The sequence below is a fragment of the Calidris pugnax genome, unplaced genomic scaffold, assembly GCF_001431845.1.
Source record: "Calidris pugnax isolate Ruff unplaced genomic scaffold, ASM143184v1 scaffold18, whole genome shotgun sequence".
In the NCBI taxonomy this organism is placed as follows: Eukaryota; Metazoa; Chordata; class Aves; order Charadriiformes; family Scolopacidae; genus Calidris; species Calidris pugnax.
Window position 1 is genome coordinate 337,802 of NW_015090812.1, and position 20,129 is coordinate 357,930.

General features: G+C 38.6%; 2 protein-coding genes across 2 annotated transcripts in view; one reads left to right on the plus strand and one right to left on the minus strand.

The window, feature by feature from the left end:
• EFCAB7 (EF-hand calcium binding domain 7) overlaps positions 1-4,802 on the minus strand; it is a 32,510-nt gene extending 27,708 nt beyond the window's left edge. The window contains exons 1-3 of the mRNA XM_014939505.1: positions 4,684-4,802; positions 4,312-4,414; positions 1,940-2,127 (exon numbers count right to left, since the gene is read on the minus strand). Of these exons, the coding sequence (XP_014794991.1) occupies positions 1,940-2,126 (187 nt within the window). The 5' untranslated portion in view covers position 2,127; positions 4,312-4,414; positions 4,684-4,802. The remainder of the gene's footprint in view (positions 1-1,939; positions 2,128-4,311; positions 4,415-4,683) is intronic.
• ITGB3BP (integrin beta 3 binding protein (beta3-endonexin)) overlaps positions 4,728-20,129 on the plus strand; it is a 29,854-nt gene continuing 14,452 nt past the window's right edge. Inside the window, exons 1-4 of the mRNA XM_014939504.1 lie at positions 4,728-4,866; positions 9,352-9,388; positions 14,250-14,388; positions 18,315-18,387. Coding sequence (XP_014794990.1) covers positions 4,862-4,866; positions 9,352-9,388; positions 14,250-14,388; positions 18,315-18,387 — 254 coding nt within the window. The 5' untranslated portion in view covers positions 4,728-4,861. The remainder of the gene's footprint in view (positions 4,867-9,351; positions 9,389-14,249; positions 14,389-18,314; positions 18,388-20,129) is intronic.

Consider the following 20,129-nt stretch of genomic DNA (forward strand, 5'->3'; position numbering starts at 1 on the left):
AAACACCCTTTCATTAGTTTCCAGTGTGAAGAAGGTATTATGTTAAATTGAAATTCAATTCAAATGCAGAGTCTATCTGAAACTGGAGGGATGCTTTTATATCTTCCCATATAATCAAGGTTTTTAGGGAAACGAGAGATCTTCCATCTCTACCTAGGCTGGCAGTTTGGTTTTTAGCCAGCTGACCAATGACCAAGTCTATCCTGGCTGAGAGCAATTCGGGAGCATCTGTGAAATGAGGTGGTGGCATCGTTACAAATCTCAGTAGGCAACTGTGTCACCATAAAAACAAACAAACAAAACCAGACACCTTTGTTGCTAATCTTCCATTGAATGCCAAGGACTAAATAAAGATTTCTGCCCTGTCACCACTACAAGCGAGTCAGGAGAACACAGCAAAGCTCACATCTGTACCCATGCCACGCTTGGGCACGTAGCAATTGTTTAAGGATTTCAATGTCAAGGTCAGCCAAAGAAGGGCAGTTACTCTGTGTGTTTGTTCAAAGCTCACATCTGTACCCATGCAACGCTTGGGCACGTAGCAATTGTTTAAGGATTTCAATGTCAAGGTCAGCCAAAGAAGGGAAGTTACTCTGTGTGTTTGTTTACGGGGACAGCCAAGTTCCCTGGAATGTCGATACAGCACAGTATTCCCTTACATTTAACAGAGTATCCTTCAAGCATATGACAATTCTGTGTTTTCATATATTCTGGGAGATCAGCACTCGCCATACCCTACGTGCCTCCCAAGTTTGTATTTTTGAAAGTTCAGTTAGTCTGCACCTTTTATTTATGCTTCTTTACAGACTGATTCTGCTAAATACCTTAGGTAATATTACAACCCAGGAAATGAAGCTACTTACTGTGAATACATACAACTCCTAGGAATACAATTTTGCAGGGCCAATCTCTAAGAGAGTATTTCACAGTTTACAGTATTAGCCAAACATCATGTAGCAAGAGATGATTAAACACTGGCATCATTCATTTGATAAATGCCAGAATTTACTTAAGATGCAATATAAGTCTATAATAACTCTCAATACTTACAAATTCTAAAAGAAGTCTTTAAATATCTCTGAAAAGACTGGGAGCCTGAGCCACTAATTGCCCTTTCTGAGTTGATTTTGAAACCAAAATGCCCAAACACTTGCCATCTAGTGAAGTGGCATATGGATAGAGATGAAAGCAAAAACATATAGAAAAGAGATGACATTAGTTCACACCACTCGTACCTTAAAATCCAGATGATCCAAAACTATCATTATGCTCTTTTATTACAGCTCAGAAAGCCTGGATAACACTAAGTCACATGCTGAAAGAACATGCTTGCTAATAATGCCAGTTATCACGGAGATCTTCTGTGCCAGGGCAATTGCCCACTAAAAACTGAACTGAGACCAACTCACTTAATGATTTGTAGGAGGGAAAAATTTATTGCAGAAATGTCACAATCAAAAGGCAGTACCTAGGCCTGCCTCAAGCAAGCAACAGTGCTACCATCAAATTTGGTGGTGTTAAACAGCTCACTTAGGTCCCCTGTAAGCTGTCAGCTGGTATTGACTTTTGCCCATTCCTACTGGTGATTTACAGATGAAAAGCTCTGTGCACTATTCCCACTTCCACGAGTCATTCAACAGCTGGCAACAAAGATTAAGGATTTGAGGAAAATGAAAAACTTTGAGGAATGGTAGTTTCTATAAACTTTGAAAAATCACTATGTGACATATAACAGGTAAATGATGAAAATGTCTTCAAAGATAGAGCCACCAACACTTGAAATCTGAACCCTATCTAAAACTACTGTAAATTCCTTAAAACTGTTATAGAGTTTATACACTGGGATACTCTCACAACCGAATTGCTGACTGCTGTTTGTAAACTACTCACTGCAATCGTCACACACAATAGTTACGAGGAAAAAAGATCTAATCATTACCGAGACTGAGTTGTTCCTTTGATTTAATATTTTCTAAACTGCTTTTCAAAACTGTTAGGTAAGCTGCTCGGCAGTTCATGTAAAAGATTGCTTCTTCTGCATGCTGGGACTTCTTTGCTTGGGAGCTTTCTGAACATGTGACTTTCTGAATGGAGAGGGAGGCGTTATTCTCAGGGCTGCCGGCCATTCTGTGAAGAATACAATTACAGTTAGAATTCGTTACTTTCTTGCCTGTTTAACAACGTCTCTGCTTTATCGTCTCAAACACAGACTAACACAAATTATCCTAACAGCTAGGTCATACGTTTTCCCTTCTCTAAATCCAGGATGGGAATACACATCTACACTTGTAGGTAGGCACCATGAGATCTGCAAACAGAAAGAGCTTGAGCTCTACTTATTACCCACAATTTATCCTTTATTGGCAGTTAAAAGTTTCATTTTATTTTATTTTCAGACATTTTATATCACAATGATTATAGAACCATGTTACTTGAAAGCATAAAAACAAATTTTCAAGTAATCTGAGATACAAATCATTGCTATCCACGTTTAGAAGTAAACCACTAGGACTTGTCCTCACTACACGTTTCTACTAGAAGTTCTACTCTTGCCATGTTATCTAAATTCTCCAAATGACAGAAATAACAGGAGAATTTCTACAGAAGCACACTTCTTGGCTCTGATGACTTTACTACCATTGTCTATCCCTAACATGATTTGTCACAATGGTAAATTAAGGAACATACAATACCTACCACTGTTTTGCTCCCAGTGCCACTCTCTTTGTTGCTACAGTTCACCAGCAGTAGCAAAAGTGGCATTTTTTTTTTCCTAAAAACACTCCAGTTCAAACATGTCCTAATAGGCCATGTTTAAACATGTGTCTGACAGGCACAGAATTATTTAAAAGACTTTTGCACCAAACAACAAAGTAAATATTACCAAGAATGGATGCAGTGCTTATCTCTTATTTGTCAGGATTTCCTCCCTCAACTCTAAAGTTGACTTTTATCTTTCTACAACTGATTTAGCAAGAAAACTGGGTAGCTTTACAGAGCCTCAGCAGAGACATTGTATAATGTCATGAACACTATATAACATTCCATGTTAAAAAAGTGATATAATAATTATTAAATTGATTACATGCTTTTTTTCTGGTTCCTACAGCAGAATGGGCCTTTGTTTTCTGTTTTTACAGTTATACCTTGATTAAAGATAAAGCTAACAGTAAAACTGGTCAAAATTTAAACCCTTAATTTTTCAAGTATGTGAGGTTAAATACACTGAATTGTATTTTCAAGAGATATCTAAATATAATTAATAGAAACAGTATACCTGAAGCTAAGAATGTGCATAAAACTATGTAACTTAAATCTTTTACATACACTACCCATATAATTGTAAAACAATGAAAAAATCTGAAATGCATTTTTGCTAAATTATTACAATGTTTCAAGGCAGTTACTAATTCTGTTTGCTATCCAATGGCCACTAAACTTTAACAGCAGCTTTCTGCTCTTACCAAGGGTGATTAAGGTTTTTAGAAGGCCATCACAGAGGGATACTAAATCGTGTTGTACTGTTGGTCTAACAGCCTCTCATATTATTTTATCCAATGTTGACTTCAGAAAATATATTCCCGTATAATAAATTGAATATCTCAAGTTCAGCAACAAGACAACGACATCATAGGGTCCCCTTCAGGACTCATTGGATTTTTACTCAGGAGGCCTAAATCACTCGCACCTTCTTGAGTTATATAGGTCTTTTACACTTGGGAAAGAAAGATAATAATCGCTTATCATGGATGAAGTACCCTATTTATAATACACAGGCCGCCTGCCTGACACTTTAATATTACACTGGCATTAGAAGGACCCCATAGGGACACTGTGATACAGTCTGGTTACTGCAAACGGGTGTCACTATAATTAAGCGCCAGCGTTACACACACAAAATGGAAGCGGGTTAAAGTCAAGGAGGAAAAGAAGAATAAGTGTTAATTTTCCAGTAACTAGTTTATAAAATGTGAACTCTTCGTTTATACTCCTTAAGACTTCCCATTGCCGAGATATTTCTGACGTGGGCCACGGCTCTGCCAAGAAGGGCTGCCAATACATCTCCCGGAGACCCGGTGAGCAATGGCTCAGCAGCAGCACCACCAGCAGCCCCCTGCCTTTAGGTGGTGATGGTTTTTCTGGGCAAACGACACTTGAGACAAAAAAGACAGAATGGAGCAACCCAGCCTCCGCTGCTGAGGGAACACAACACAGCCCAACTACTACTTTCCATTCTAGTTCGATGATTCTAACAAATAAAAAGCATCTTCCGAGCAGGAATTAAGTCATACCCTTCTTGGCAACACTCACCTTTCCGAGGCCGTGGTTCACCTCCGTCCACAGCAAAAAATGGGGGAAAATTCTCTCTGTAGCTTCTTAACCTTCCGCGCCCAAGCACTCAGGCCTCGCTGGCCTGAAATGAGGAAACTTTTACCACATGAACTTCATTACCCCCCTCTCCGGTGGGCGCAGGCACCTTCTTGAGCAAAATTTACCACCCACCATCGCGCAAAAAACATTACAACCCCTTTTACCCCATCCCCTCAGGTGAGGGAATCGACTCTCCCGCCCCGCCCGGCGCCTCCAACCGCCCTGAGGGGCCGGCTTTAGCCTCGCCTCACCTCCCCAACCCAGCATAAACCTTCCCGAGGGGGAAAAGACCGGCACCGGCCCGGCTCTTACCGTCACACAGCACCGGGAGCAGGGCCTGGGGAGCCGGGGCCCTCGGCCGGCCCGCCCGAGCCGGGGCCCGCGTCCCGCCCTCTCAGCGCCGTTTCCAGCCGGCGGCGTTTGGCCGGTGCACGGCGGCGGGAGGCGGGAGCTCTGCAAAAAGGCGGCGGGAGCGGCTCCAGGCGCCGTAATGTCGTAAGTATCGGATAAGGGCGGCCGAGCTGGGCTCTGGGCGCCGCTCTTCTCCTCCTTCTCTTTCTCCTCCTCGCCGCCGGAGCGGGGCGGGCGGTGGAGCCAGGGCCGGTGCGGGACGCGGTGAGGCGGAGCGCTTCTCCTCCGCGGCCCGCCGGCTGCTCGGTGGCGGGGAGCTCCTTCCCTTGAGGAGAAATAAACTCCTCGGGTTGCCCCAAAGAGGGGAGGAGCAGGCGGCTGCCTGGGGAAGGGTGGGCTGTGTTTCTAGCTCTGTTTTCCAGCTGTTGGGTGGGACCGGGAACTAGTTAAGATGGTTGTTCTCGGGGCAGGGCCTTGTCCAAGCAGAGTTTGGGTGGGCAGTGCCCCTTGACACGGCTCTCTTGGGTCTCATATATATCCCCTCTATGTATGTTACGTGTTCTTGAGGTGCTGCCTCCAACTCTGGGGCCCTCAGCACAGGAAGGACATGGATCTGTTGGAACTGGGCCAGAGGAGGCCATGGAGATGCTGGGAGGGCTGGAGCCCCTCTGCTGGGAGGACGGGCTGAGAGAGTTGGGGGGGTTCAGCCTGGAGAAGGCTCCAGGGAGACCTTCCAGCCCCTTCCAGTCCCTCAAGGGGCTCCAGGAAAGCTGGGGAGGGACTCTGGATCAGGGAGGGGAGCCCTAGGAGGAGGGGGAAGGGTTGGACCCTGCAAGAGGGGAGATGGAGCTGAGATGTGGGGAAGAACTTGTTTGGTGGGAGGGGGGTGAGAGCCTGGCCCAGGTTGGCCAGAGAAGCTGTGGCTGCCCCATCCCTGGAGGGGTTCAAGGGCAGGTTGGAGGGGGCTTGGAGCAACCTGGTGTGGAGGGTGGTGTCCCTGCCCAGGGCAGGGGAGGTTAGAGGGAGGTGATCTTTAAGGTCCCAACCAAGAGACCCAAGGATTCAACCCAAACCATTCTAAGATTCTATGTCTGTTCCCAGCTTCCCCAGCTGAGGGGACTGTTTACCTCCACACACCCCATGGATAAAGCCTGTGAGGCTGTGTGGCAGGGGGTGGAAGAGGGACAGGATCCATGTCACAGATGGGTTGTGTTGAGTTTGACACTGGGGGTTTGTGCTGCAGGCTGCTGTGGGAAGGTATGGCAGGCCATGACACATTCTGTGTCAGTTTTCCATCAGGATGTCTCTTTGTAGTGTCTTCTGTTCTTATCTATCCCATTTAGTCGTGTAAGTCTGATGCTATTCTTGTGTATCTTTGCTCATAATGAGCTTCTGAAGAACGATAAAGAAAACATGTAGGATGTTGCTAGCTTCAACAGCAGTAAGGTGAGGCCATATGACTTACTCTGCCTGTATATAGGCTTGGGATATTTTCCTTCGTGCGATTTCAAAGATAACACAGGTTCCAACTTCTACCAGTCTTTCTTTTGATCACTGGAAGTTGAAATAATCATGCCAGACAGTAGTAATACAAGGGAAACTTAGCAATATACAAGCTTTGATTTTTCTGGTCTGTTTCTCGCTAATTGCATACTGAGTTTAACTACCATTTAAACTGAATGTAGAATAGGATCATACATTTTTTCTGCTTTTCCAATTAAAAAATGTTTTTACTGGCAGGTTCTGAAGATGAAGCAATATGTAAATAGCATAGAGATGATTTTTTGTGGTGTTTTGGGTTTTTTTTTCTCCAGTAAAGCAGAAGCTTAAGAGGAAGCTAACTCAAATGGCTTCAAAATGCACCATAATAATCCCTGGGTTTTTTTTTTAATGGAAGAATATAGTCAAGTCCCTGATTCTGTATGTGACTGCTACCACTGCATTCATTCACAAATGAATTATGAAGGGACGTTAAGTGTATGTGGGATTAAAAATAATATTTAAAAATCTGTTTCTTTATAGCAAGTTAGATTGCATACCTAGACTCTTACTGTTAAGCAGATAAGTGGTTTCATCAAATCACTGTTCAAGTGATTAAAGGTCTCCCAGTATTAGTGAGGAACTGAAAGTATGACCTGGAACGATAGATGAACAATACAACATAGAATTAATATGTAGTTCTTTAATTTCCCCATAATATTTATCAGATTAATCATTGGCAGGTTGTACAGCTACCTATAAATATGTGTCATCACACTCTACATTGCTGAGAAAATAAAATAAGCTTTGTCAGGGAATTTTGAACAAATTCAAGAGTAGGAAACTCAGGTAAATAAGCTGTTGTGTACTATCATCACATATGCTGCATCTTTCTATGTCCTTTTCTTGTTTACCCTCTGACATTTGATTCTACACCACAGCCAAAGCAAGGCTTTCAAGCCATATAAAAAAAAAAAAGATAAATCACACTAAAGCTGGTGCTCTTCCTCCACAGTGGTTCCTAAAATACGTTAGGAATTTTGTTTGCACCTAATTGCACGTATTGGTTTTTCTCCTTGTTCATCTTTTGAAAGATCTGAAATAAGACACTTTGACCAACTGGGTCTTCATGTTAGAAGTCTGGATGAATGTTGTTTCCGTGGCCCTAGCATGTAGGCTAAGAGCACAGATTTTAACTTATTTTGAGTGAATCACAGTTGCCGGAGATTTACCTTCCCATATTATGGCATCAGAAAGACAATCACTAAAAACAAGCCCACAAGCAATCCAGGCTGATGGGTAGGATGGAGTGGGAAAAGCAAGGCAGAGTTGACCTCCTGAAGCCAAGATTTTTATCCATGCAGCTCCTTCCAACGTTGAAGGGCGTGCCCGGAATGATGTTGCCTGTTTATCACCATAGCTCAGGGTGTTTGCAGGGGGTTTGTAGGCCAGCAGAGAGAAATTTGGGCTGGCTGCAACTCTATCGCTGTACACAGTACTTTGACAGACTTTAAAGAACATTGTCTTGACCAGTCCACAACTTTCTCTCTAAGAAATTTTCTAAATGTTTATAATTTAGTGGGATTTTCCTGTAGTTTCTCATATATCTTCATCCTACAGCTATGTTGAGTCCACATTCTGCTTTACTTTGGCTTCCAGCTTCTTCTGAAGTCCATCATAAAAACTTCCATCATAACATGCCTTAGTATAACATGCAAATGCATTGGCCCCTAGAGCATCCTTTCAGAGTAGATGTATTAATAAATATAATGTTTCTCTGCTGCCACTGGGGTGGAAGATGTAATGGAGTCTGCATTCCTTAAGCAATATGGGTTTCTATTTAAAAAAGAAATACATTGTAAAGAATTCCATCAAACTGTTACAGCTTTGACTGCCCTTTGGCAAGAATTTCACACACTTTTTTAATTTAAATGTTACCTGTTTACTTGGCTTTTTTAAGATAGAATGCTTCTCTTTCCCTTTTTGTAATAGAGATAGTTGTAAACCAGTATTCATATAAAACCGTTACCTGAGTTATATTTCAAAGATGTGTTTTCATTCTATTTTTCCAATACTTTAATTCACAGTTTCTGAATAGTAACATAAATTTAAAAACAATATGTTTGGAATGAGGTCATCTTAATTCCTTACAAGTCAAAGCATTTCTTTTCGAAGATGAAAACTGAACTAAGTTCTTGAAATATGATGCATTTTCTGAATCTTGTTTAATTTGATATAATAATGTGTTTCTTGGAGACTGTTCTTATAAAGGTTTTAATATTTTTTTTCCTCATTGTTTCAGATAATGCTTTAAACTATTGTTAAGATTTAGGAATGTGCTTAAAAAGTTTCAGTTGTCTCTGGGAAAAATAGTCTTAATTTATGTTGACCTTTCTTTCCTTTGAGCATTTAGTCTGCATTCAATAAAATTTTGATGACTGCTCTTTAGAAGACAGCTGTACGATGTAAAGTATTATAAATATTCAGCTTTCCTCTTCTAGCGTTGCCATTAACAGCTGGGCATCCAGTTCAGCAGAGCAGATTTTGCAGAGAGAGCTTGGCATGTTCCTGAATCAGTATAGTGAAGAAGACTAGAAAATAGTTTCTTATGGTTTGGGGACCTGTAAAGACATAGAGCATCTGTTCCCCAGTTAAGTCATAGTCTGGTAGCACTGAATCATGTTAAGAGCTAAAATGATGGGAAGAACTACTTTTTTCACCTTGGCTGTACCTGTGTTTTAAATGCCTAATACATTATTTCTACTAATGGCAAAATAATTTCAACCCTTGCTCAGAAGGTATGTAAATATTAATGCTTTTGCATTTTTTCATTGTTTATAGTCTTTGAGAAAGAGACAAATGTACAGTGCGATTTTTACTTCACTGTATTTTTATCTCTAGTATAAAGTGGAGAATTGGATTTTCTTATGCAAACATTTTATCATTCTAAACAACCGATGTTTTTATTATACGGTATTTTAATCAGCTAATGCATTTGCTTTGGGTGAGATCAGATTTCTCGTGTAGTATAAAAAAAAATGTGAAACACAAGAAAGGAAAATGTCTTTAAAATTACAGATTATAGACCTTACTACTGGCAATCTTTGTGTCTAGGTGACCATAAAACTTGTCCATATTTTTCTCTTTCAGAGTTAAGAGAGCATTAAATTTGGACACAAAAGATATTGTAAGTATTTTTTGGTGTATGGAATCATCTGGGCTGTATGTGTATATGTGCCTGTGTGTATATATATCTACATGCACACACGTGTGTGCATATAAACATGATATTTCATTAGAGTTGCATTGTTACAGATTGGATGTTGTCTAGAAAAATCTTAACAAGGCACAAAATTACCGCTGAAAATATTAGTATAAAATTTATTGTATTCCATTTGTCATATAACTGCCTGGCTTTTTAGTAATCTGCATGAATCACATGAAAAGAATGGAGAAATATGCATATTTTTATTGCCATCTCTATTTACCCAAGAGCTGAATGAGTTAAGATCCTTGGTGAAAATATTTATTAGAAATTAGCTCCATTATCCTGGAAGCAAATGTTCTGCTGTGTAATTGTACATCTAACAATATGGAATTATGATAATGCTGTAATCTGCATATTATAAACTGCAAAATTGAAATGAAAACACTAAAGGCATTTTCATGTCAAGGATCTAATTACCTCCCTCAGCTAATCTGGCATAATGAAACAATAAAGTACTAACACTGCAATAAATTTCACCACGGTTATCACAATAAAAATAAAATTGTACTGTTGCTATTATTTTTTGTAAATGCAGCTATAGTATACTCCTGGTACCGGCATGTCATGACATATGTCAGTTTATTATCTGCTCCTACCAACAGTGGGTGTTGCTGCAGACATCAATAGAGAGGAGCTTGTGACGATGGTAGCGTTTAAAGGAAGGAAAATTTTGGAAAAGTGTTGAGAGAGAAATAGCTTGGTCAGCAGATGAGCTCCCAATAAATCTCCACGCCTGTGCCATTTTGAAGAGATTTGTTTATATGCAGCACATATTTGGAGGTCTCACTGGGATTTAGCAAAATAGAAATTTGCAATTTTAAAAATTTTCTAGATACTTTTTTTTTTTTTTTAAATTTAAACAAAGGTGGCAAAGTACCGCAGTGGCACTAAAAAAAATCATTAGCAATTTAATTAGCAGCTTAGTGTACCATTACCCAACTTGTTCTGCTCAGAATGCAGCTGTGACTGTAATTTTGCATCTGTTTCTTGGGCTGTAGTAACGTTTCTGTAGATGAGTGGTCCAGCTGAAATTACAGGCAATTCTTTTCCTGCCTTAAAGCTCTTCCTTCCCTGCCCCCTCCCCATCAGATAAAACGAGAGTTACTTGATGGTTATCTGCATTCAGGATCTTGTGCAGCAAAAAGCTTAATAAAAAAGCCTATCTGAATGATAAAAAATTTTACTGGAATCTAAGTAATGTACGTACACTATGATTTTTGGTTCATACGATGCCTCTAACAGATACATGTCAAAGAATTAAAGTGTACCATAATTAAATAATGTTATAGAAGGTCACAGAAGATCACAGAATCTTCATGGCTGGAAGGAACCTTTGAGGTGGAAAGGAATGTAAGGAAATACACACGCGTGGTTTGTGTGAAGTATCTGTTTTAGCTCTGCCACATCCATTGCTGTTTCTACAGTTTCTTCCTTGTTTTTTCCAGAGGCCCTCATTCCACCTACTGGTCACACTACCCAAAGCATGCCTGAACTAACCAGATCAGAAATGAGTATTTTTGCATTTTGTAGCGTTAGTGTGGTATCATTAAAAATTGCATAACTGAACTAAGACTCTCTCTTCTTCCTGGAAGAGAAATCCAAGTACTACAGTAACTTTTCCCAGGCAGCTGCTCTAAGGAGCCTTGGTTCACATCCAGAAATATGGTGGCTGAGGTGACTGCTGTTCAAGCAGGGAAAATATCCTGAAAGTGTAAGCAGATTGGAGATTCTCCCTGTTACAAAAGAGATTTGATGACATTTAAATGCCTAAAAGGGCCATTGATACTTTACTGTAATTAATATTTCATTTAAAGACGATTTGAAACATTTCTTTAACCTGCTTGAATGTGGCAAAATATTAGCGACAACGGACCGAAGGTTTCCATCAGGTATTGTTTAAATACTGATAGACTGCAAAGAAAGAGGCTGGTGCAAGATTATTGAGGGTATTTGAGACTGAAACAAGACAGAGTAATATCCAGGAGCTGTAAGAAAGCCAGGTAAGTGGGCAGCAAGTTAAATCTTTTGAAATATGGTGCAAGTCATATCACCGATGACCAATACTAACACTGTTAGGTTCTAAATTAAGGGTAACCACTCAAGGCAGAGAGTATGAGAAGAAAAACATCAAAACCACAGCTTTGTGTAAAAGTGCAGTAAGATGGATCAGAAACAGAATGGCAAGCAACACTGGAAGTATAATGCCATTGTGTAAATCAGTATTTTGTCTTCACCTGAATTAGAATGGAATGTACTGTCACCCTATTTTAAAGTATAATTGCAAAAATTATATTTTGAACCTGTATCATTCTGTGGAAGAGAGCGAGTGTGAACACAAGCTGTGGTACAAGGGGCACAAGAAACACCTTCAAATGAAGGAGATTAAAAGGCCAGGATGTTTTAATAGGAGTTCAGTGGTGAAGAGCAGAAGGGGGTGTAAGAATATGCTGTATTCTTTTTAGAGGGAATATGGAACAGTCTTTATACTTCTATATAATCAAGATAATTTAATAATATTTCAGTGTGGAAAACTGAAAGCCAATAACGGATACCTACATGACATGTAACTTCTAGAACTCATTCTGAAATTTTGGTGAGGTTGAGAAGGGAGTAGAAGCTGTGATAAACCCACTCATTCATACAGATAACAAAAGTATGAATATCTATGTAGGTGTGAAAAATAGGAGTTTTGTGCTTCAGGACACTTAAATCAACTGCTGACTGCCTGGAATTGAGAAGAAAACTTCTGAGGGTTACCCAATTGTCTGTTAGACTTCTAGGTACAACTTGTATTCCTAGTTCCTCTAAATTCATATCTTTTTGAAGCAGTTTCCTTGTAATGCCTCAACAATTTAATTATGTAAACTTTTATGTCTTTGATCATTATTTTACTCAGTAATGAAATGTAGCCTTTACCCAGGTCCTGGATTCCTGCTGGATTGTAGAGGCTTTAAGTCACCTTTGTGATCTGATAAGACTTACATCCTGATATGACTTGTGGCTTTCATGTGTTACCTGGTTACTGCTTTTGCCACCTAAATCTAAAATTGCTGTAGTTAAATTTTCCAGGGCATATTTGTAGGACCTAGAAAAATGTTCAGGCCCTCTCAGAGTTGTCTTTCTGTTCTGTCCCATGCTCCAAGTTCAGGCTCCTTTTCTCTCACCCATGTCCCCAGTAGCCCCTTTCCCACAGCACCCAGGAGATTCATGTGCTGAGGAATCCTTTCTGGGCTGGAAGATTTGTATGTCCTTTGTTTAATCTGATTTAAAAAGGAATAGGATGAGGGTCTTACTCCAGCAAAGCAGGACAAGATATGGAAAGTATGGAACAGGAATAAATGAGTCATTAATTTGAAATTGCAGTGGAAATGTCAGTTACCAAAGTGCATATATCAGGTTGTTGGTGTTTTTTTAATTATTTTTTATTTCTAACTTGGATTAAGTACTCTGTGTTCTTTAATGAATATAAACCCCAGACCTTCACCTTATATTTCATTCATGGTATTGAAACCGTGTAATATGCTTACCTGTTATACTTTTTCTAACATTAATAAATGAGAGGTAAATTAAAGAGATTACAGAATAATCTTGTACAATAAAGCTTCCAATGAAGAAATACTGCATGAAATTGAGTGATGGTTATGAGTGACATGAAGACAAATGATAGATCTTCGGTTTCACGGATGGAATGAGGCTCAAGTTGGTAGAAAAGGCTGGTTGTTGGGGAAGTGGATGAGTCAGTCCTTTGCTTGCTATGGTTACAGAATTAGAGATAAGTAAATTTGCTCCCCAAACTCAAAGACCCAGGATTGTACCAAATGAAAAATGAAGAAATCTCTTAGCTTGTCTTTCTGTGGGATTCGCTTTGTTTCCAAGTTAAACTGTACAGTTAAACTGTAGGAAAAAAAAGTGTCTGTTTCACTGCATTGAGACAGCCTTTCTTTAACCCTTGACAAAATTTTGAAAGGGACTGGAAAAAGTGGGTTTGCCCAAAATGTCCCTATCTTCTTTGCATGGCACATGTTAATACAGTGAAATCAGCTGTGCACTACTTGCATTCTCCTCTTTAGAGGTGGCTGGTCTTGTGTTGTCAGCCAGTAGATTTCTGAGTTGGAATCAAGTTGTTACTAGAGCTGAAGCCCTTTATGTGCAGAGTTTGGTTTTTTATTCTGTATATTAGCAGGGCAGTGAAATCCCAGTTTCTCAGAGCTGCGATTCAGCATCTAATCCAGAGGGTGAACTGTGTCCCAGATAACCCCTCTTAATATTTCAGAATTGCAGACTAGTTCTTCAGAAATCTTCTCTGCACAATTCCTTTAACATCATTAAATAACTCCTTTTATATCATTAGACATATTGAAATCGTAAGCCAGAGACAAAATTTTGGATTTAAGGGACTCACTTGGGGTTTTTTTTTATTAACACTTATTCAGAAAATCATTAGAAATAACTATCTTTTGATAGAATTAAAATCTAAAAATAGTTGCTTATAGTACACGTCTTAAATTTTCAATACAATAGAAAAAATAATAGTAGCTTTTGACTGCTTTAAAAAACCCCAGGTGTTCATGCCAGAATTACTGAATCTCTGGAAACCACATACTTTTTGTTTATGAAAACTGGGGGGCTACTGTTTGAAGGACTTCTTATTCTTTCAAGTGAAACTAGTGTGAATTTGCAGAAGGGAAGTTTACAACTGTTGGAGGTTTAGATGGACAGAGGTAGTTCCTTATCTTTAGCCAATATTCACTTAGATTCTTTGTGTTCTGCTGTGTTTTAGCCATCTGAGGAAACACCTTTGAAGACCAGAAAGGAAAATTTAAAGTCTTACTCACCGACAACAGGAACATGCCAAATGAGTCCGTTTTCATCTCCCGTGAGTCATAATGCACAAAATCTCAGAAATCACTCATCAAATGGTTAGTTGAACGTTCTGTCTTTCTTACTGCAACGTTTTTCTGGTTATTGGCTTGATTTAGCAACTTATGTCTCATGTGGTATGTTTGATTTCTTTTTCCTCTTAAAGAATTTTAACGTCTCCTGGAAAAGTTGATGTTGACTTTTAAAGCTTGAATCTTTTCAGTATAAATCTTGGGGGTGTTCATGAAACTACTTGTTTGTGAAACAAATTTTGCTTTCTGTTGATCAATATTAAAAATATTTGCCTTGCTCAGTGAAAAAAAACCCTGTGGCATTTTTATCAATCATTCCATTAATTTTTAAATTAATTTAACATAACACTGAATGTCATTTGCTCTCAGAAAATATGCCTTTTTATAATTATATTATTTCCAGTTCACTTTAAGATATATGTCCACAGTCACGGTTTTTGATGCAGACAAACTGTGACTGTTCAAGAAGTATGTTTTCAGTAGACTAACCTGTTTTTATAGCTATGTAGGTTGTGGTCTTCTTATGTGTTAAGGTACCATTAGGTCATCTGATGTGACTTTTTTGTATTAAAAAAAAATATATACAAAGAGACTTTCTTGTCAGCTTTCCCATACAGAGCCCGAGACCTTTTATTTCCTTGCAGTACAAATCCTAGAAAGATGGTTGTCTTGAAGATTCAAATGATTTAAAAAATAATAATAATAATAATAATAATCCATCACTTCCCTTGTTAGCAAGTTCCTTGTTCAATTACCTTTGCTATTACGTTAAAAAAAAATTCTCCTGTCTGATTTTAAATTTGTCTGGCTTTAATTTTCAGCCATCAGTTCTTGTTATGCCTTTTTGTTGGGTTAAAGAGCTTTTTATGCCCCATATATTTTGGAATTTATGTGCAGTAATTGAGGCCTCACTAACATTCATGAATTATGATGAGTAGAAATATTCTGAGCAGGATAGAATAACCACTGTTTGAAATTTATCTAGATGTCTGCAGATTTTTGCACTAGCTATTGCACCACGTGTTCTCATGTTGGATCTGCAAAAGTGGATTTTTTTCCTCCAGGAAGAAAGGGATTTTATTTTTTTAAAAAGAATGTGATCAAGAAATTTTGGGAAGAAAATTGGAAGTATCAGGCATTTTGATGTACTAAAAAAAAAAAAAGGAAACTAAAGAAACTAACCAGCAGTGGTTATATCCTATTTCTTTGTCATGCTGCCAGTCTTCATTATGACCTTGTGTCCTTGTTACCTGTTTGTTAAATGGTTTTAACCCAGTTGAGTTTTTCACAAGTTCTCGCTGCCAGTCAGAATATTCAGTTTTCCTACCAAGTTCTCTGCTTTGTTTTTGGATTGGGCATTTGACCCTGGAACTACTACAAAAGTGACTCTTTCAACCATTGACATTCCAAGAAGCCTTAATTAAACTAATTTCTTCCCATTCTTTCAGTGAGTGATAGCATGTCTCAACTAGTTGTGCAAACCTGGTTAATTGAAAGGACCTGTATTTTAGGACACCCTTGCCTTCACAAAATTTAAGATATATACAGTTGATGTGTGTTTAATTTTGTGGCCTTTTGAGAACTACGTTGATATTTGCAATGAAAGGCTGGGTTTACATACTTCCCAGTTTGGGATGGAGGGAGTAAACCTCTGTCTACCAGAAAATAAGGATCTTTGCCACAAAGCATACCCTGTCTTGTGGACAATTCCTCTCCTCAAAACTAATGGCTTCTTCTTCATTCCTAAAAAGATGACTATTCGGCACAGTGAGTATCTCCACACTCCCACTTACTTCACATCTAGAAATCTTCAGTGACATTTAATCAACCATTTAAAGTATTAACCCCTGCATTCTTAAAAGATTATAAACAGTTTCTCTTCGGGATTATTTTCCTCTTCATCAAAGTTGCTTAAAACATCATCCTAAGTATTCCCACAAACACGCCTGGTTTTGAGTTGAATTTTCTCCTTGGAGTTTAAACCAAGGTAGGTAGCAATCTAGCACCACTGATTTCCAACTTTCTTCTTGCTGTGAAAAGTAACTCTTCCAGTGTGCAGCATTCTGACTTAGTTTGTTAGGAAATAAATTTACATGTCAAAGACATATATCTGCTCTATTTTTCTCCAGAGAGAAAGGTATTTTCAAAGTGTTCCCAGGTCAGATTTCTGTGGCAGTTTCTCTTTCAGCAGTAAGAAGGAAATTTTGTGTTTGTGTGTATTAACTCCTACACCACTCACAGGATTTGATGGTACTTCCTGGGTAAATGGAAAAGTGTGTCTTTATTTCTTTTCCTTGTGGTAAATGTAAATCTCTTCAAAGAAACTTCTCAGTGAGAAGAGTTGCCAATAGCTGTTCTCCGTCAGATCAGAGATTTTAAATGCAGATTTTAATTTTGTGGCTGTCTGTAGAATATGAAACTATGCCTCAACCTGGCTGGATATCCACCTGCACTTTAACACTTACCTTTGCAAAAAACTTTTAAAATTATATGTATTTTATTTATTAAAAAAAAATACGATGATAGCAGTCAGATGCAAAATTAAAAATGCTATGGCTCTTTACATATGTTGTCTTGAATATCCCTATATTTTGTAATTACCTGTTTTAATGACCTCTTTCCTTTAGCTTTCGTTGATGCTTTTTGGTGACACAACACATAAGCACAAACATTTAAATCAACTGATTTAAAGTTTTAAAACTTCCAGCATCTCTGCGTTTGCATTACGTGCCTTATCTCTGAGGTGGAAGGAAAAAGGGGGCAAAACATCTTGCATTAAAATGCCTGTATGTTAGGATGTCGATGGGAAAGGTGAATGTGTACTATACACCCATACTGATATTAAGTGTGGCCATAGGGGAACGTTCTTTTTGCCTATAAAAAGGCAGATCACGTGATCATTGCTGACATTTAGATGGATAATTATTCTGTAATGTAGTACTAGCCATCTTTTTTTTTTTTTTCCCTGTGTTCATCTAGGTACAAGATGATGATGTATAAGACTTTCTCTTGTATCACAGGTTTCAGGTTGTCCTTTTAATGCCACAATTTCTTTTTTCCTTCTAAGACACTTTTATTTTAAGTGTTGCAGTGTTTAATAGATTACACACACCACCTATGAGGTATCAGAGTATAATCTATATTCTATATTTCCGTGACCAATATGTAAGAAAACAACAGCATGAAAATTACTACACCCAGCCTACAGCGACAGAAAGGCAGGCCACCAGTTTACCAACACCACGTGTGAGCCTGGTTTTCATTAACAAACCCATGGAATGGACTTTTGTGGTAATATCCTATTCCTGTTTCCCCACAGAAACATGCAACTGCTCAAAATATCCGTGCACTGAAACGTAGAAATATGATGACTCGCCACGCAGAATAATGGCAACTGGCATATGATTTATCATACGACGAGCTAGAATATTATATTGTCAATATAGCATGTCAGAGCCTTTGGAAGTAATTTGCAGTATCTCTTCGTAGTTGTTTACAAGATGGAATTGGGGGCTAGGCATTTTTTTTATTGAAGGATTCATTGCTCAGTCATTATAGTATTTTCATGATAATGCTTTGTGGTAAAATGCTGTATTTAAGCAGTGAAGAGGATAAAAAGCTTCTGAGTAGAACACAGTGACTACGTGTCAGAATTATACTAACTTCCAGTTATTATTCCAATTATTATTATATAATCCCAAGGTTTCCACAAATAAAGATGTAATGTGAATTGATGAGAGGTGAAATTACACAAGCATAAATTATAGTGAACTTGGAGTGTTTCATTACAAGAGAATCTGTCCTGCTTCGTGAGGGACTTCTGGTTTTTTTTCCTCTTCCTAAAAGATCATTGAACAGTGAAGGTTCACACTAGCCCCTTTTTCATGTGTTTCAAATGCTCGGTATCTTATTTTCATCTTCATTGTTTCTTTTCTTTCTTGTGAACCTCCTAGAAGATGCAGCTGAGGAGAAGGATTCAGAAAGCATATTATCCAGAAGAGGGCAGCCTCAAACAGAGGAGGATGCGTAAGTGCATTTAGCGCCCTGTGGGCGCAGCGCCGTGATTTTTACTTGTGAAAGAGTAACATTTCATATAGACTTCAATTAATAGCGATTATTTTTAATACTTCTGATTCCACAAGATTGGATAGTCAAAGGCACTGAATGGCAAGTTTACAGGTATAGGTACAGATTTCCACACTGGTAGTGCGGGGCATACGACACTGCCAATTACAGGAGTCACGACACACAATGAGTTATCCTAATTAAACTACTGAAAGGAAGGGATATTTTGCCTTTATTAAAAACTAGCCGCAGATGGTCATGGTGAAACTTCATGTTTGCTTTGCAAAGTCTTTTGAAATTCTTGTCTTTTCTGGCACACTCTTATTTTAAGCTCTAAGTTTCCTGACATGAATGGTCTTTGGGCAGTCAGCAGTTAGTAAAGCACTTAAATAAATGTTTCAGGTGAAGTCTTATAAACTGCTTTCTTAAACTTGATAGATGTGAGGGAGGAGAACTGATAAAAATGCATTAGATAAAAATAGATAGAAATAGATAAAAATAGATAAAAATGCCTTAGGCTGGTAGTGTCTCATTTTGTTAGTATTGCTTTATCCTTTGTTATGAAAAATTTATTTAATTGTTTATAGCATTGCCAAACCTCAGCTGAAAAGTGAACCGAAATTTTCTGTGCAAACGGTGAGATGTCAGGCTAAATATGTATTTCAGCCAAAACAACCACATCATCCCTAAGAGTTAGAGAAAGAAGATATTTGCTTCATCTCTGATAGAACTTGGTGAAAAAGTGGAAAGCTGTGAATCTCTGTAAGTTGGATTGTATCGGGGATGCTTCTCATCTCTATGGGAAGTTGCCCAGTTCAGAAGTCCTGGAAGTTAGGAGTTTTTTTTAATATGGAAGCTGTATATGCTCAGTAACACTACTTCAAGTTTAAGCTTTAGTCTAGCTAAAAATCTGTAAGTTTCCTTCTTCAATGAGCGTGTTCATACTTCTTGCTGCTAATACAATATTATCCTAGATAATCCCATCCATTTCCATCCCTTTTACTCAGCTGAAACTGCATTCACCAGAGACTCTTGTGATCTCTTATTAGCAATTTAAAAAAAAAATAAAATCCTTTATTCTTCTTCAACACCATCTACGTTTTTGTTCTGGAAATCTTATTATCCTGTTGTGTTGTTCTGCCTTTTTAGTTGGTGGGTCAACTTCTCCTCTGGTGGAGTCTTGACATACAGCTTTGATGTCTATCTGAGAAAGTCTAATCCACAGCTCAGCATCAACATGGCTATACCACGTCTCCTCTCCTCTACAACATTATACATGTATTTTTAATCATTCTGTGTAACGTGACTGTCCAGTATTTCATTCAGACCTGGTGCCTGCGCATCCAAATCAAATTTTTATGTAAATTCTCCTGTCTGGAGGTCTGGCACACTTCAAAAATCTGCAGTGTGTTTCCTATAACCCCAGTTTATCACCAAGAGCTCACCTGTTGGTGTAGTGCAAATCTCTGCTGCCCTCATACTCCTTTGTTGGCCAGGTTTTTTTTCTTGTAATGGATGCCTTCAGTTATACCAGTGGAAAGCTGTAAACTGATTAATTAGAGAGGTTTTGTGGTTCAGTAAATCCCTTGGTCAAGACATATAGGCTCGTTTCTTAGTGGTAATAACCTTGAATTGCAGAACAATTTGAGTAATCATAGTCTTCATTGACATGTAAATGTTTGCATTCAATAATTCAGTATGTT